Raw genomic sequence first — 19,181 nt, 5'->3', positions numbered from 1 at the left:
AATAAGAGTGAAACTGTTGATTTTTTTTTTTTGTATTTTTTTAATTTATGAACTAATCTCATTACTCTGGTATTAAGCTCTGTACCTGTGTTTTTAATCTGGCTTTTTGGGGTGGGTGGGTGGGGAAAGTTGTACCATTCTAAATTAATAGTTCATTTCTCCAGAACAAACTCTGGGGGAAATCATATTGTGTACATTAAAAATAAGGGCACATGGTACTGTTGGTAAGAACTATAGCTGTGTTTTTAAATCTTACATAGATGGTACGTGGACTGTGCATGTGTCTACACAGTGCCTTATGCTGCCATCTTGGTTTTGGGGGTTGGGGGTGGGGAAAAAGTACCTTGTGATGAGTGAAAGGCATTAAATAAAAACATGTTTACATTTTGGGGGACTAGATTACCTGCCTTCTCTTCTCTCCAGCCACGCTTGGATGTAGAGGTTATGTAGAATACATACTCCCCGTTTCAAGGTGGAGTTAGGCTAGAAGGACTCTGAACAGAGCCCCTCCGGTGCAAAATGGAGCCTGTAGCCAGCTATTCTGTCTGTTGGTGGGGCAAACACCGAAGACAGTCAGTGACCGTGTCCACTGGGAGAGAACATGGGCACTCGGCAAATCTGACTTGTCATGCCAAGGAAGGTAAAGGGCTGCCGGTTTGCATATTTATTTTTACGTAAATAAATGCATCTACAAGTAAGCTTCAGCTTTAGGATTTCTGCTGAGCTGGCCTGTTAATTCTTGCTGTCAGAATATTTCAATTCTCTGGGCCTGGATGAATCTCTGATTCACTTTCAGAACTGCTCATTCTTGCTTGCTGTGGCACCGAATAACCTCAGAAGGATCAGAGCCTCACTGGAACAAGGTGTTAGAGAGAGAGATGCAGCAAGTAATACAATCCCCTTATCTATCACATGTGAAACAAGATCAAACTACTAAGTGTTACACAAGTTACTAGTGCGACACAAGTGCTACACAAGCGCGAGTGATACTCCTAATGTCTAAAAATATTTACCTCAGGAAACAGATTCGTTGCTAGATCTGAGAGGGGATTTTCTGCCAGACTAAAACAGAAAATTTGATCTCAAAATAATCTGATCTCAGTCTTTGGCTCAAGAGGTAGCAGCCATGCAGCAGCTGTAAAACACGTTAGCTATACTTGCCAACAGCAGGCGTGAACAAAAACATCCTTTAAGTACATGCTTTGGAGGCATTTGCAAAGAGCTGCTCCCTGGGCTAAGTACAACACAAAACAAAATAAAATGTGATTTTTCTAGCAGAGGTGTTGCTTGTCTCAGGGTCTGCTGAGAAGCAAGTCTGGCAGAAATTTTCCCTCAAGGTTTTCCAGCTGTAAGACTGTCACAGATAGGAAGTTTTATCGCAAGTCAAGGAAATCAAACTCGATGGAGAATTGACAGATGCTTGCAAGATAAGCACACCTGTAAATAAAACCTTTGAAAGAAGAACAAATGCCAGGGATGGCAGACTCCTAAGGAAGCACAACTTCAGCTTTTAAGACCCTGTCAATCAGCTAATTGCTCTTCCTTGAAATTCCAAATTTAACTACTGATTTTTTTTCCTAAAGCTTCTTAGGAAGATTTTGCTTTCTGAATGTATTTAAAGCTTCTCAAGCTCTCTTGTTTCTGTCTCCAAAGTTCTTGGCAGAGGCCTGTGCTCTCTCGTGTTCCTGCTCATGTTCCACATACCATTACTATAAGTGATTTCTCCATATTCCTCCCAGCTGATTTTTACTTACCCGCAGGTAACACAGCTGATGAGGGTGGTGTACACCAGCACTGGGAACACTTGTTGGTCAGACAGGCGTACCGCTTCCTCCCAGTCATCGTGGCACATGTTCATCCCTCACTACAGCAAGAGTATCAGGATCTGCTGTTTCCAGGGAAGCTGTGATGGCTAGAACAGGGGATCTATAACAACTTTTTCATGAACACACAAAAGGCTTGGGAACACATGCGCGCACACGTACAGGCCTTGGTCAGCTCTTTCACCAGTGTTTTTATGGATTTCTGCGTTGTTGCAGCATAAAATCCTTTCTTGGTCGCATCACTAGCCAGACTGGAATACAACTATGATGTGACAAGGTTCCCAAATCAGCTGCAGTATAGCTGAATCTGAGGTGAACAAACCAAGCAAGTCATGTTAGTACCATTAGTAAAATGTGTAGCTGATACCAAAATCTGTTCTGTCAAAAAATGTTTAGTACGTTAGTACATGTCTGAACCTTAAATAGAAAAGGGGACGTGAAAGATGTACCTTGAGATAATATGGGTTGAAATCCTGAATGGAACTGTAAGCATGAGGGCGCAGTAGCTGCTTTCACAGCTCCTTTCTAACATTTCAAGGACCAAAATACCTTCCCAAACAAGGAAAAAACCACCACCTGTACACTGACGTGACATACTCATCACATTTCCAAGAGTATCCTTTGCTCTATCATTTCCTTATAGATAACAAATACGAATACAATGCTGCAGGGTAAAAGAAATCAGCTTTTTAAAACTACCAATTCCTGATTGCTAATGTTCCCATAATTTCATGTTCAGATCCTTTCTACACCATAATCTTAACAGGTTTTGTAATCTTTTGTAAGGGAAGCAGAGTCTCACCTGGCAGCCTGGGTGAACACTTCATTGCTAGCGTGAGCCTCTGCCACCACTTGGGCCCCAGACGTGTATTCGATTTCTGAAAAATCCGGGACTTGAAACACTAATACTAGAAGTGGTGACACTCTGAGCCTCAAATCATGTCGTGCAAACCCCATAAAAATGTTCATTCCTGCTCAGCAGTAGCAGAGCAGAAGAGCCGCATTGAACCCTGTTCCAGAAGGGTGAAAAATCAAGTAGTTTTCAAGCAGACAGCAGGCATTACAAAACAGAGCAAAGCTAAGGGTTAGCAGGGAGCGTGTAAGCCTTCCACTCCAAGCACCAGCATAGGGCAGTATCACCGAAGCCGTTGGGGCTAAGATAACACCCGCTGACCAGCGCAGCAGCATCGTGCGAAGCTACCACAGCCATCTGCGCTGCCTCCATTTTAGTCCAGATAAGCACAATGTACAGATGCTAAAAAGCCCATCAGAAACAGCAAAAAGCCTCCCCATTGATTTGGCAAGGCTGGGCTGCAGTCAAGGAAAGAAACCAGATTCTGCTTTTTCCTCAGGAGCAGCTGTTGATTTGGAGTGGTTTGGGGTTTCTTCCCCCCAATAGTACAAGGCAGACTATTTTGTCTTTTATAATAGAGATTGGATTTAAGTTAACGGCAAAGGCACACACTGCAAACTGTTCTTAAAATATTTTACAGCACTTTAAAGGTATTTTCCAGGCTATTGCAGACTCACAGCATGTTTACTGTTTGCATTTTCAATAATTTCCTGGAGTAATGAATGAAAAATTTGGATAATGCAGGTTGCCTATTTGGGCCAGAAGCTTCTTATGGAGGAGAACAATCTGACATAGTTCAGCCTTGCATTATTGCATTATGAAATTAAGGGCAGTAATTCACTTGTTACATGCTTTTTAGAAAGGATGGAGTTTCAAATGCCGATTTACTCTAAGTGTGCAGTGGGATTTATTGCTGTAAGAGCACCACAAGTGCTAACGGTCTGCTGCAGTTATTTGAAACACTGCGGTTTCACGGAGATAAATGACTTCACACACGTATGCTGTGGCCTGTCATCCCAAGAAGTGGGTTCTGAGGGCCAGAGCAACTCTTCCCACTTTTTCTAGAAGTGTTTAATGTTGCTGTGTTACCTGTTCCTTCTGGTGTTTCTCTGTCATCTCTTCTCTGTCAGGTAAGGACCTTCGTCACTTGTTGTCATTGTTCTTAAGGAATATACTGTAGGCTTCATCAAAGCCAAGGTTTTATCCCTGAAGTTTTAATTAGCTTCAGTGTGACCAGAGCTTCGTATCTAACAATACTCAACAGACTTAGAAGGTACTGTGCAAAAATTTATCATAATAATTCACAGTATCCTTTCTCTTCCACCTTTCATGGTGGACGGTTTTCTTGCATGCAGGATTCTAAATAAGAAAATAATAGTTTACTTTTAAGAGACAAAATTTGATAAAAAACCATAGCATTTATTTCAATGTGTAAAATGTGAATAGAACAAAACCTGGAGATTCTTTATCTTTTGCTAAGTCTCGGCTACCTCTGTTGTTGAAAAATGAGCAAAGAGCAATACCAAACTCAGCTGTGAAAGTTCCCCTGAGAACAGAGAACTTGCTGAACACTTAAAATGAGCAGTAGCAAAAGAAGCAACAGACTTACTGGAAAACTTGCAACCCCACAAAGATCGTTCAGAAATGAAGACTGATTCATGACCTGTGCTGTCAGCGGGAATCGGGAGTCGAGGAATTCTCCCAGCAGACAGGGATCGGAAACAGCCTTTCTGGGCACGGCTGCTTTTCCCATCACCTCTAGGCCCTACAAGCACTGCCTCAGAGAGGAATTTAATGGAGCTGCTGTCGCTGCTCCTTTTTCTAAGACTGCCTTTTGCTTACAAATTCGAATCGCATGGCAAATTTCAGTTCTGCTTATGCTTTGGCCTGGCTTAAAGCTCGGCTACATGTCCTAGGTCAGTGTACCTATCTGATGAGCAGTATCCGTATATACATCCTGTGAGCCTATACAGTGTGACTTGCCACGCTGCACCCACATAATGCACTCCTTTTGCAAAAGCCTCTCTCTTGAGTTTTGCAGGGACTGATCCACCACTCACCTGCTCTTCCCCGCGTCCCCTTCAGGTGAGGGACTGAAACAAAACACCTTTTTTCCCCACATTAACCTTACCCTTTGGGTCTCTCCACCCATCTGCTCCCAACTGCCGCTTCTAGCAAGTCGTGGAGTGCCACACAAAGTAAATGCAGCTCCTATCAAGCAAAAAGACATTGTGATGACACGCACCAAAAGAGAGTATCTTCTTAGGCCTGCGCCTTCAAACGTCCAGCCATTCTGTTAAACCAGAGCCTGGATCCGGATCATTTCTGAAAACAGCTTTGACAAAAGTCACACTTGGGCCTTGCCCAGCTTTGAATAGCTCAGATGAAAAAAACGAATATAGCATTTTGCAAATAACCAGAAAACTGCAAAGAAAATACTTGCAAAAATACATGTCAACGTTGGGGATGGAAGAACACATCGTAATTGTGCGATTTTACCCGTTTCCTGTACTGCATTTCTCCTGCAGCTCTCCGTCTGAACGCGCGAGGGCAGCCGGGCCTCGCCATAAGCCCCACAAGGCAGGAACGCCGAGCGCCTCGTTCCTCCCCCAGACAGCTGCCTAACAAAATCTTGGTTTGTGAGGTCCATTTCAAAGTTCTTGAGTCATGGCCGTCTTACCTGAGGAGCGTTAGGTGAACAAAACCAAATTCTCAGCATTTAGCCATTTTCCTATAAGGTACACAACTGGACAGATAAGGCAAGCACAGCAGAGCTAACACCGGGCACTGGACAAGTACTCAAGAGTGGTATTTTGTATAAAAATGATTTTTAAAAAAGGAAGAAAAATAGAAATCTCATTATTTCTAAAATGCTTTCAATTAAGGTGCAGCTGTACTATCGTTTTAAAAACTAGCCACTATGATTCACCAAGAAAGGGTAATTGTTCAGAGGGACTTTGGTCCCGTGTGTAAAGGACAAAGAACCCGGCATTCAATGGGCTGTAGATAAGCCTCAACTGCGCGTGGACAGCAGAACCTACAGCACCCCTTCTGAACCGACACATCTGTACTGAGGAAGATGAGAAACTCGGGCACCTACGGCTCCAGACGGAGCACGTTCCTCTTGGCTGCTCCATGTTCCTCTGCAACATAAGCATTTACATTTCTATGATTTAAGTGCTGAAAAGCTACCTCAGCAACCACCAGCACAAGAAGGCGACAGCACGACTGATGGCAAATGCTTAACCCCGGCATCCATAGCCAGCCCGCGGAGCTCCAGATACTGGCCACATACTGGCCTCTCTGCAGCCAGAACTGCCAGCCAGGCCGTGGCTACTGCAGCGCTCACAGCTGTGTGGTGCTGATCCAGCTATCTACATCTGCTCCTTGCATCCATGTGCCGACATCAGGCTTCTGTGATGAAACCTTGCTATGGTAAACTCCATCCAGATCATACCATTTTGGGGGCTAAAACAAAACCTCAGAGCACCCTGAATGCGGTATTAGCGCCTACTTTCTGAACAGTGTAGGATTCCTGAAGTAACACTAAAGCTAGGAAAACATTGCCACCACTTGGTAAAGCTTTGGAGTTGACTGGCCCAGATAAGGAACACCAGTGTCAATCTCCCCTCCTTCTTCCTAACTGAAAGCCCATGTGATAATGGAAGATAATAATAATATAGAGATTTCTAAGCTCAGACTCCAAGACAAGTTAATTTTGTCCCCAAAATGAGAGGAATCGGCAGTAACATGCCCCCGTGTCTTTCAATAGGTTATAACAGAGGATGGAAAACTGGAGGGACACCCAGTGCCTGTAGCTGAAGGGTGAAAACAAGTTTTCCCAGGATGGTATATGGTCAAAGAGGCTTTTCATTATTTACAATTTACTACCCCCTGGCCCCCATCAACTCAACACCTGATCATTGGCATCACCCTTTGCAGCTAGACGATGAAAGGACAGCCATCCAGAGCCTGTTGTCAATCCAAGACTGAGTCAGGTACTGCAACTGATGAACCTTCACCATCAGAAAGAGGTAAAAATTCCAGACCCAGCACAGTATTTTTTCCCAAAATATTTGGGATCCGAAATAAACAAGGGATACACTACATAGGGGAGAGGGATACTCTAGACACAAGCGATGGATGCAGCTTATGACTAGTTATGGTATTCAATCATACATTAAATAAAGTCACAGCCTATCTTTTAAATTCATATCACATCAGTGTCATCTCCTCCCATAATGTCCAAGCCAGAGATGTGTTCTTCCTTCACTTTAGTTAACGCAAAATAATCTTCAGAAAAACAATGAACTTCATACTGTAACTAGCTAAAATGTGGAAAAAATACAGTCACCAGAACATCCAAGATGATACTTTGATCTTGACCTGATAACTTTATATCTATATAAATCTTTACTAGGATTTGGTCACCTATTATTTCTTACATGGAAAGAAAACACTTTTATAGAAAAAAAAATGCCCATTAAAAGAAAAAACCATAGGTTGAAACAGGCTTCAGAAAACAGTGTGGTTTTTATAACAATTGACTTGTTCATCTCCTTCCTTTTTCCTCCTAACACAAGAGCTTCTTCCAGTGGTACCAGCATTCAGATTACATGAGGAAGGCCAAAACCTTCATTTCAAGCTTTCAAGATTTGTGCTTTTCTTTAAACAGTAGCACTGGGAACATTAACTTTAGTTGTTTTACAAATGCATGTAACAAGGTAACTACAGGAGTAGGAACTTTAAGACAATATTCATAGTAAGATTTTACTGTGAGCTATTTCATTAGCTCCCTGTTTCTTCTAACAGATAATTAAGATACACACAGTAGTCTTGCCCAATTCATGCCCTCTTAGAGGGCTACAACCGTACTCATCATGAAAGTCCCCATTTCTAACCCACAAATACATCTAACAAGACTACGCATATCGGTCCAACCCCAATCCAACCAATGCACAGATGTTGCACAACAAGCAATGGACCTTGCTGCTGTTAAAACTGAGAGAAAATGGATGCTATGGAGTTTTATACATAAATGGCTTCTTATTTACAGACTGCCAATGCTGCTGTTTTTTCTCAAATTTGGCAGGCTTGGATTCAAAGGTCCCACACTTCTGAGACAGAAGATCCCAAAATAAGTGCAATTATCTATGATCTGGAGACTGTGCAGAAATGAACATTCATCCAGATTGAAACGAAACTGGAAATCCAGGAACACAGAACATTTTTCTAAAACAGTTTAATTAAAAAATTGTGAAGTTTCTTGAAAAATTGGAGAAACCCAAAGCATATCGTGTGTGTCACCTGTCTTAGTCACAAAGAAACACAACTGTCAAAAAAGATATTTAAGTTTAATACAAATTTTATACAAAGAAAATGTGAAAAAATACTTCCATATGCTAAAAGCAATTATGCTTCACAAATAAGGCCAGCTAGGCTATTTTTGACACAACTGCAATTCACGATATCCTGTTCTCGCTTTTTTTCTTCTAATACTTTTTCCCTCTAATATGGGTACTAGCTGGAGACTGTACAAACCGCATTCTTTTATAAACAATGGGAGAAATCAACATGACTAAAATGTACAACAGAATGTACTGGAATGATATCATACAATTAATTTTCTCATATACATACATCACCTTTGCTTTGTTCAATGCTTTCGTTTTACACAACATACAAAATGGTACTACAGTATAAGTGTAACAGACAGCATTTTCATGGGTTACTTTCTCTCATACTGTACTGTTTCATGCTTACATAAAAACATAAATTCCATCATATAAATAATACATGCTCTGGCCCAGCATCAAAAGTCCTTTGCCCATGTTTCCTGATCCGTGTTTTTCTCCACACCTAGTTCTTGTTCAAAGTCCTTTTGGAGGATTTTAAAAAAAAGAAAACTGAACTGTGAAGCATAGGAACAAACTTTACTTTTCTCAATCTTGGATATCAATGATCAGAAACCATGCTACAACCAGCTGGTATTACACTTCCCAACTTTTCTGACATTAGGCTGAAAGAAATTTTAACTTAATTTTAACCTGTAAACAATATAAATTTTAACAGTCTGGTCGTTGTAAAAAACAATGTAAATCTTTATGTATTTCAGGTCCACAGATTGGAAATGTCATAATTTGTCTAATACAATTAACTGAAAAAAGATACCCTTCATCATTTGGTTGCTCAAAGAAATTCTACAAGAGTTTCAAAGTGCAGAAATTTTTTCAATCCAAATGCAAATCAAGTTGTTCAGATTCTCATGATTATATTATTTGATGCGTAACTGCAGTTTCCCAAGACCAGTTTTCAGTGTTAGCCTGTGATAAGGCCGTTTTAAACCTTCCTTTTCCAACTTCAAACGCTCTTTATAAGTTAAAGTCAATACAAATATAAAAAGGAGATGGTACTCTAATGACATCCACAAATTGTACATTATTTACAAAAGAAGCATAGATTTAATATGGATCTTACCTGTCCTCAGCTTTTCTAAGCCAGCGCTAATGCTTTACATTAATGTAGTGTAATTAATGCTTTGTACACATATACAAAGCTAAAGTCTGAACCTTTGAGGTTAATCCAAAGAACTGTGTTTATTTTTCACATTTCTATTAGATTTATTTATTCCAACAATTGTATGGACTTCTTGTTAGCAGTTAGACTCTTCGTACTTGGACTGGCATTGTGGTCTGAACATACTGAACTCCAGTTCTCATTGCCACTGTCCCAGCAGAAGGACTTACCACTACAGGAATGGTCTGTGGATTAAAACCAAGAGAAACATATTGTTATGTTAAAGGTCACATAAACATGACCACAGAAATAGAGATTTATTTTCCAGGGAAAATCCAGAACAAGTTCCAATTTTGTGCAAGAACTAATACCTTTATTACCACAAATTACCTCATTCCAGGGTAGAAAGTAGTGTATTACTTTCCTATAGCCAAGAGTTTTTCTGTATTATTATTACTACTATATAATTACAGGGACAGGTGGTCCTGTAGGTACTGTACACACTCTGTCTGTGCTTGGAGAATTAGGTTTTCATAGTTACTACATCGAGTTATGTATTTTCCCCAAACTAAGACATTGGAAGAGGAAAAAGGGCTAAGAAAATCCTTTGTCATTTGAAAAAGTTTTGACAAATCAAACTGGAGTACAAAAATACCCTTGTTTATAAGTATATTCTTGTTACACATTACTTAAATTTTCTTCCCCAAAAGGAACTCCCCCATGCATTCAGTCTACACAGAAGAGAACAAAGAACATCCATTTGAACAAAAAAGTACTTAAGTTAACTTTTGCACAAATCAATAACAAAAACATCAGCATTACTGGGAACTGTCTTATACACCCTGTAAAAATATTAATATAGAATAAACTTTTCACTTCCATCATACAGATTCATGATTTATAAATCTTGACAAATGAAGTTTCGGGACATCTCTATAGGTGGTAATTGATTCTACAGATGCAGAGACAAAGGCACAAGAATGTTAAACAATCTGGTCAAGGTCACATCACTCTGGAAGATCTGGAAGAGGATTTATTGAATCTTAAGTCTGTATCTTAACCTTCCTCCAAAAATGTGAGAAAGTCTAGAAATGTCTATACCATACAAACTGCAAGTATGTTTTGATACAATTCCAGTGATGCACAACTGGTGATCAAACAAATGCATCCATTTCAGTTCACAATACTTTGTGGAAGAAACAGGAAGTGAGATTTTGAGGAATCTGAAAGGGATGCACAGATCTTCCCCCTGATGGTAGTGTGACATTCCAAAGAGAACATGGAAGAAGAAATACAAGTTCACTGAAGCCCAATGTTTCCCCACACTGTTTTAAGAAACCACATTAGTGCCTTAATGGTATTCAACAAAGATTGTGAGTAACCCTACTGAGATGGATTACAGCCTAGAGTGTTTATCAGCTCCTTTGTGACAAAGTCTATGCCTTCCAGAAGCCTACTCATTCCATTCCCGGGAATGCAAAGACGAAGAATTCATATTTTTACATTATTTTAACTGCAGAAAGAATAAAAACCAAACATGGAACCAATTTGCTAAATAAATTCAAGATTACTGCCATTTTGTAATGATTTCAGATATGTATAGAGGGTTCAATGGAAATGGTACCCAGAAGATACACTGGAAGTTGTCCAGAGGAAGAAATTCCTAGTTGGAAACAAAGTGCAAATTGAACCCGAAAGAAGCCATTATGTAAGTCACTGTTAGTGCTACAGGTGGGGAACTTAAGGTTGCCACAGTCGCCTTTTAAATATACACACTTACATAAATGAAAAAATTAAATTTCAGTTCTTACAGCGATCGGGATATGGAATGTGCGAGACTCCTTAAATGTGTTAAGATCATTCCCTGAGAGGTACATTTTCCACCTCTGCCAGTTTTACACATATGTACATTTTGCATACATATTAAACATGCACTAAGGTTTCAAATTATTTAAATTGCACGTGCAGTCATTAGAATACAGAGGTGTCTGTAGCTGTGCAAGACTAATGCAAATGTGTACAAAGTTTTAAACATGCACAAATAAAGGTTGAAACCTTTCAGACGTCCCAATTATGCTTTACATAACTCAATACACTTAGTATTACAGAAAACCGATGAAGGTAACTGCCATTTTTCTGAATATTACACAAAACCACCTTATGATCTTACAACCTCTCAGCTATTCACAACAGAGCCTAACGTCTTTGATGTTTGCTATTTGATTTTAAACCACATATAAAACCTTGTTATGGTAATTCAGTCCAAGCAACTTAGGGCCAATGCTGCAAAGGTGCACAGTGCTCTCAGTTGAGACAAAATGAGTTGAGTTAAAACGCTGCTAGGAATGTGAAAAGTCATGATCCCCACTAAGAGCAATAACATTTGTGTGGAATATAATGGCTATGAAATACTGTATGTATGTGTGCATGTATTCATAGACATACGCACACAGAGGCATGTATCCTGCAGCTGGTGGGGAGTGGGGGGGTGTGCACGCATGCACATGGGTGTGCGTACACAAGGAGAGACATAGAGTAACTTCTATAGCGAATTAGGCCTCACAATCACAGTGTGATTAAGGTACACTGTTAAATTAGTACATAGTTACTATTATAAATTATCTAACTTCAGTCAGAAGATGAACTGAAGTTACCCACACATGGGCTTCTCTGTTGAACCCACCACTGAGACAGAGCATGCCCTTCAGTTACCAGTGCAGTATCCGCGTATTTCCTTTTGGTAAGAAAGATGTCAGCCCGGATGCCATGCTGACTCTGAAGTGACCAGTTGAAAGAATGGGATATTATGGTGCATAAAATACAAAAATCGAACTCACTTCTGTCCCATCTCCTGTGATTGACACTAGGGAATTCAAGTGTCCTCGGTTAAGTCTTTGATGGAAAAAACCAGGTCTGATTCCAATGCTATTTCTCATAATTTCATAATGCTAATGTGCAAGACTGCATGGGAGATACACTACCGATGAATGCATATTTTCTTTCATAGCTGCTGAGATGTCACAGGAATATCAAGCATAGCTCAGAATTAATTAAATCTCTTTAGGATACCATAGACAAAAAGATATTTAAAAGATATTTCAAATGAATTCTATATATTTACATTGATGTTGTGGTCGAGTATATACATGAAACGGACAAATAACTAACATAATAATGCAAAATGGAAGTCTGACTGTCCTCAGTGCCTTTGCTATAATTAATGACAATTTCTGAATCCTTGTCATAATGAACGATGAAATGAAAGGGTGGAATGTTGCACAGCAAAATAAGACATTTTGCACTGCAAGTTGAGACTATACCAGTGAATTCATATCTTGTTAGAACAGCAGAACCCCCCAGAAATACTGAGCAATTTTAATGCCAGGAACAGTACTACTGCAGACTTTAAATGATGATGTTGTACTTACAATTGTGGGTTGAGTAGTTGGAATATAGGTGGTGGTCTGCGGTACCTGGACCAGTTTTATAGGCTGGTTGCTTGTCACACCTGTTGCTATCTGCAGAGACAGCACAGGCAACCTCAGTAGAAGTCTCAGCTTTTACATAAATTCCACCTAGTTGTTATTATTATTATAATATGAAATTTATGTTGGATGTTTTGTTTGTGTTAAAAATTTGCATCTTAATGAATTCACAGGTTACTTCTTTGTTAATAAAACAAAATTCAAATTATGAACATGATCAATGTATACAGCATGATGTTTCAGGTAGAACATCTATGTGAAAGCAATTCCAGATTTGTATAACTGGAATATTCCCTGGCAAAAGTTTTAGGTAATTGATTTTCTCCCATCCCCTATTTCCGCAGTAATACAAAGGTTGTGCTGCCACAAACAATGCGTATGAACATTGACTGAGCCAGAGTTTAACGAACTTCACCGAAGCATTCAAGTGGAACAGCACATCCTTTTTCCCTCTTCAAATCTGTTTCCCAAGTTACTCCCTTAGATGACATGTCAAGCCCAGAGATCTAACACCAGACAGTAGCAAAAGTGTCAAGAAATGAACACAGCTCTCTAGTTTACTATGCTTCCCAATTCTATAGGACTATCTCAATGAGACATCATGCTGGAATCACAATACTACAAAATTAGTTTGCTTTTAATATTTTAAAATACAACAAGGCTCCTACTGATGTGGGGGATCACGTGTAAGGGTTTGAAGGATCAGCCCCCCCATAAAATTTTTCATTTAATAAATCTTGCAAGGGCAGAAGAAAAACAATGCTGAAATTGCTAATAGTCAAGCCCTACCTATAAAGCAGAATCTTCTCTATAAACATTTTCTATATATGCAATGTTAAGTCCCTTTTATTAGAGCATTTGCTCATCCTTGCCTACTGAATACTATCAGAGTAGATGCTATGGAGGATTTCGTAACTGCACACTGCTCCGTTAACTGTAGATCCAGGTGAATTGTTGTATCAGTGTTATGGAACATTGTGGTACCCTAGTGGCAGTCTGTTGTGATAAAGTAAGTTGATTTGAATGCAGGTCTTGAGCTTGGCCTCTGAACCCCCAGGCAAGAAGGGCTTGGAAGTGCTGCAGTCAGTATTGCTTATCAGAAGGCAACTTGTATCGAAAGATCCAGACCAGAAGCTACACTGATGGGTCCTGGAGAGAGAGAGAGAAAGAGGTCCAGTCCCCTTTGGCTGGAAGGATGAGTCAAGCCAACACAAGGTTTTACTGGGAATGAGTGAAGGGGAAAGGGTGTTCCCAGAGGACAGAAGGAGATTTTTTTGCCAAGATGAAGGAAAAAAACCACAACTCCCTATCTCACTCCCCAAATCACACTCTTTGAAATATGCAAATGGTCATAAATTCCTGGCTGATCCAGGGAAGCCTTTAGGGGTAGGTTTCAGAGAAATCTTACATACTATTTTTGTTTGAAGTGACCACAATGATACTCACTGTAACACTCTCTTTGCTTTTATCAGCTGAACCTTCCTTTTCCTTAGGGGTGCTGGCTGTTTCTGTGGGTGTAGGCTGCACACTTGAACTGGGCTGGGATGATTTATTTAATGTTTCTGTGCTAATTTCAGTGTCTGTTTCTTGCTGTGTTGCAGTAGCTAAAATAAAGGAAAAAAGAGAAAGTAGACACTACTCATGTATACCAGTCTACAGTCACTCTTCATAGGCGTGCCTGCACCCTATGAAGTGCAAATGAAGAATATTGAGTCACTCTGTATTCCACCCATCCTAACCCCCTCAGCTGTGAAATAGGCAACCCAGAGCCAGATTACCTGACTGTGTGCAAGATTTCATATGCTCAGGCCAGTGAGCTTGTTGGCAGGGATAGTCACAGTAGCTAGTATTCCAACAGCAATAAAAAATGGCCTCTTTCTTGCAGTTAGCACACCATTGCTTCTTTTTAGTTTCATCCACTGCTTGCTGCTTTTCCAATTCCAGCTGTTTCTTCACCTCAGCAATCAAACGATCTCGTTCTTGTTCTAGACTCTGACGCATTTCAGCCATTGTCAGTTCTACTCAAAATGCAAAGGAAGATGAGTTTTGCATTTTCCGCCCCCCAACAGCAAGGTGCAAAACAATAATTTTCATGAGTTTAAAGACAACATGAAATTAAAACAATCAAAATATTCCTTGAGTTTGGGCATCTCTGTTTCATACCTAGTCAACAAATGAAAGTCTTCCATCTTGTTTTCTTATTCTGGCACCATGAGATTTACCCTTAACCATTACCTTCCATTTAACACTTCAGTTCTAGATGTCCCACAAAGGATCAGAATCCAGGTGTACTAGGTGCAGCACACAAAGGATCTGTGCAGCTGCTGCAAACATACTTTGTCTTTACAAGCCCAAACTTTTGTTCTGCTCCAATATTCAGAAAATACAGAATTATTTTTCTTCTCTTTTCTCGTAAATAACAGCGAATCAATTGTTCATTGTATCTTGGTTTCTTTACAAAGAAAAATGTGAAAGTTCCAGGAGGGACACTGACCAAGTTGTAAAAACACATCAGTACATGAAAAAAGCTGTAAATTTGAGCTTTACTTCAAGATCGCTCTGAGAGCCACCCACTATTAATGCTGTTATGAATTGATACCTCAGTCACTATCAGTGACTATGAGTGAAAGAGAGCTTGACAGAATCTTCAAGAAAGTGGGCAAATACAAATAAAGCATTCCAATTCTAGCCACCTTGGCTAAGGATAAATCTTTGAGTCATTTGAAAAACGCTGATACTTTCAAAACACCATTAAAGGTGTTTATTTAAGTCAGTAGCATAAGACTGGTGACAAAAGGTTTAAAGGATTTTTCTTCTATTTCTGAGAACACCTAGACATTCAGTTCTGTGAGTTGCAGACGAGTTGTCGCCATACCCAAGTAATTCTGAAGATTGTTATAACTGGACTGCAGCAGTGGAAAAAATGGTCTACCCTGATTTGAAAGAGCAAAATGTTACTGACAAACCAAAGGCATGAGTCTGAATATGGAGTTATTCAGCCCTTAATTCACTTCCATTCCAGATATGCTCTGCAAAAAGAGTCAAAAAGTGGACGAGGACACTGTATTACACAATCCCAAGGCTGTTCAGACTGCATGTATCTTAAAGGAGATTTGATCACTCAGTTGCAACCTTCTTCCCAAAGTCAGTGCATTAAATAAAGATAATTTAAGAGGAATCGCATTTTAATCATGGTTTCATTTCCTGCCCGTATGGTTCAATGGATGTAGAGATGAAAATCCCCCTCCTAGGAGGAATATTCTTTTATCTGTTTAAGGTAGTATTTTGAATTTATTTCACTGACAGTCTGGCATTCAAGATTGAGTCAAGGTTGACTATTCACTTTAAGTAAATAAATATATGAATAAGTAACTATATACACCCACAGCTGATCTGAACCAAAATGTCAGCTACAATCTCCAAAGATACCAGAGGAAGCAGGTTGCCCCAGTGGCTATATTAACAGAACTTCATTCATATGAGAATTAGAATGAAGTAATCAGCATAAAATACCTCATGAAAAGGGATTATCCAATGATGCATAACATAAAGAGTTATTCTGTCCTTTGTGTACATACTCAAAAGGTGTCCGCTAACGTCAGCACAGCACATTATATAAAGTTTTGTGTCCTTCACTTGGACAATTTGTAGTATCATATGATGAAGGTAATACATACTACAAGCATTTGGACTGATACACTATTTTGGTCTGCCATTTTTTCATACCTAGGTTATGCTTCATTTCTGAGAGTTCCTGTTGATGTAACCATTGAAGTTTTTCTATCTCAATTCTCAAACGCCGAATCTAAGTATTAAAAATTTAATAGTTAGTAATAATAAACAGGGTGCAATGTATAATACATTATTATTATACAGAAAAACATGCCCAAAGCAAAGAGCCTGATTATCACTTACATCAAAGCTCCTTCATATTAACATGAGGAAAAGACCATAGTAAACCCCAAACCAAAGTCTGAGGTATTCTAAATATTTGTTTGCTAGATTTTCCTACCATAAAAAGTACAGGATTGTTTGAAAACAAAAAGCATTTTATTAAACTTGCTCTTGCTTCCTCTGAAATTAATCAAGTCTCAAATTTCTCTGACTGGAATCAAACACCTATTCCTCAGTTTTGCTTGCATTTATTAGTACGACTTTTTTTTTTTTTTCCCTTTTAACTAGATGAGGCTTAGGAAAGCAATTTTTTCATTCACTGTGGATTGGGAATACAAATATTGTTGCTCAAAATTGTGACTTCCTTATTTTGGTTAAAACAAGCAAACAACCATCACTTTTAACTGAGCTTTAGTTTACACTGCTTAATCTGCTTTTTCCAAGTTTAAAGAAAACACTTAAAAGATACCAAGTACTATCTTTGGAATTAAAAGCAATGTATAGCATTTCATAAAAAATGCAAAAAGTATTAAAAATATTTTTTAAAAGTATTAAAAACTATGGTCATAATCACGTAACTGAAATAAGCTACTGCACTTCAAGTAAATTCAAATCTTCTTCCTCTGGTGGACAAATACATGCTTTAAAAAAATGATATTTTCAAAAAAACTACTTCAATTCTGATTATAAACAAGGTGACACAAAATTAAATCCTCAACAGAAGCTTTAAGGATCTGGGCTTGATGGCTTATTGTTCTTGCTGCTTATCTTATATAGCCCATCTGATTTTTTTTTCAGTGTTTCTCTCTACCACTCTAATCAAAACAGCATAGAAATTACGATTTTTAGACAGTCTCGATTTATAATACTTTGTAGATATAGTTATATGGTACTTTTATATATAAAATACTATTTTGCAACTTTCAAAGTTAAAATACAAGCAGAATTTTTTTTTTAATCTTATACTAACCTCAGCTATTGTACTTCCAGTAGTATTTTTTGAAAGATCATTATATATTTCAGTCATTGTTCCTTTGATGGCATCCATCATCTGAAAGACAAAATGAAAAGAAAAAAAAAATCTTTGATATATATTTTTAATAGATACCCACTTTCACTTCCTTTCAACCACTCTAATGTGAACTTACATTATTATCAACAATGCTCCGTATCTCTCTATATATTTATCTGGGTCTACTTTTAGAGGACTATTGAGAAGGTAAAACACAACATTTTTGATCAGGACTCTGATTTTTAAGTGTCCTGAATTGGTGAACTGCTTAACCTTTTACTTTTGCAAAAAATTGCCATTGATATAATTTACGAACAAAAAAAAATAACCGTAAGTTTGGGGAAGAAACTCAATGCAACAACAACAACAAAAAAAGAAAAAAAAAAAAAAGACATTTACTGACATTGCTGACCACTGACAATTCCACCAAGACCATATGGTTGAGTGGGAACATTGAAAGTTGATAGTCAAGATTAATTCTGGTGCTTTTAATGCCTGGGTACTCAACTTTATTTCCTTATATAGTATTCACCTTGATTTTTTAATTTAAAGATCTAAGAGAGTATATGAAAAGCTAATGTCCCATCCCTCACTGTCACTATCATGATACAAGTATTACACCACATCTTCTCTTTAACAACTTAGCTTCTGTTTTAATATATGAATACACACTTCTGACAAGTTACCATCTGATGAAACTATACAGTGTTTTAAAACAAAACTACACTTTTGTATATGTATTCGTGGACACAGATGAAGAAATATTAATGTTTACTGTAAATATGACGGTGAGGGGATATCTACAGCTTTAGGAGAATACACAGAAAATGGTCTAAAACACAATGCAACGTAAATAAGAAGCAGCAATGGGGGAACATGAGAAGGAAAGGGTCTAAAGTGTCTGAGCAGCTGAAGCCTATCATCTACACACTCTGGCTTGGAATGGCAGCATTCAGCCAGCGATAAAAGATGGTTCAGTACTTTTGTCAAAATCTAGCTGTTCCTACCTAGTAGAATGAATTTGCCACATACGACAACCTGAAAATAAAGTTATTTCAGAATTTGAAATGTCAAAAATGTGAAAGTTCCCTTCAAAGTAAAATTTCAAGAAAACCTCGCTCAAGAACTTACTTTGCTAGTATATTTAGCAATATCTGCAGCCACATCAGCTGAAGCTGTTGCAATTGGCAAGTCTGTGTTAACTGAGGAAGAAAGTGTACTTGCAGATCCAGAACTGGTAACCATAGAAATAGGTTGAGTACTTGTAACCAAGGTTATAGTGGATGTGGAAGTGCTCTGGGTGATCTCTTTTTGCTGCACAGCTAAGAAAAGAGAACATACAGTGGATCAATCACATAAACAATTATGAAAATAAATAGGCAAACTTCTAACTTTAATGTCTAACTTAAATGTATGCACCTAACCATTTCAAAGACTTACATTATTTATACAATGGTGCCATTTAATCCATTAATCATACAGTGCCCAGCCACTGAACTTGTACATAATTGTAAGGCTTAAAGGTAATGAAGCAAATATATCTTTGAAATTTATTATTTTAGACTGGCCAATGCAAAAGTCTCCCTCAGATCTGTATT

The 19,181-nt window shown here is 38.6% G+C and overlaps 1 protein-coding gene across 9 annotated transcripts in view; it reads right to left on the bottom strand.

Annotated features, from left to right (window-relative positions):
• Window positions 1-8,009: 8,009 nt before the first annotated feature.
• ZMYND8 (zinc finger MYND-type containing 8) overlaps window positions 8,010-19,181 on the bottom strand; it is a 60,906-nt gene continuing 49,734 nt past the window's right edge. For 4 of the 9 annotated variants that reach the window (XM_075166408.1, XM_075166410.1, XM_075166412.1 and 1 more), the window contains 7 exons: window positions 18,715-18,905; window positions 17,542-17,622; window positions 16,404-16,482; window positions 14,456-14,695; window positions 14,124-14,281; window positions 12,621-12,710; window positions 8,010-9,437 (listed from right to left, as the gene is read on the bottom strand). In XM_075166408.1, coding sequence (XP_075022509.1) covers window positions 9,336-9,437; window positions 12,621-12,710; window positions 14,124-14,281; window positions 14,456-14,695; window positions 16,404-16,482; window positions 17,542-17,622; window positions 18,715-18,905 — 941 coding nt within the window. In that variant the 3' untranslated portion in view covers window positions 8,010-9,335. Of the gene's footprint in view, window positions 9,438-12,292; window positions 13,827-14,123; window positions 14,282-14,455; window positions 14,696-16,403; window positions 16,483-17,541; window positions 17,623-18,714; window positions 18,906-19,181 lie in introns of those variants that run through there. The other 5 variants (XR_012676253.1, XR_012676254.1, XM_075166411.1 and 2 more) reach the window with 5 other exon arrangements.

The sequence above is a fragment of the Calonectris borealis genome, chromosome 17 (genome assembly GCF_964195595.1).
Source record: "Calonectris borealis chromosome 17, bCalBor7.hap1.2, whole genome shotgun sequence".
In the NCBI taxonomy this organism is placed as follows: domain Eukaryota; kingdom Metazoa; phylum Chordata; class Aves; order Procellariiformes; family Procellariidae; genus Calonectris; species Calonectris borealis.
Note: the sequence above shows the minus strand (reverse complement) of the source record. Positions and strands in the feature narration are given on the sequence as shown.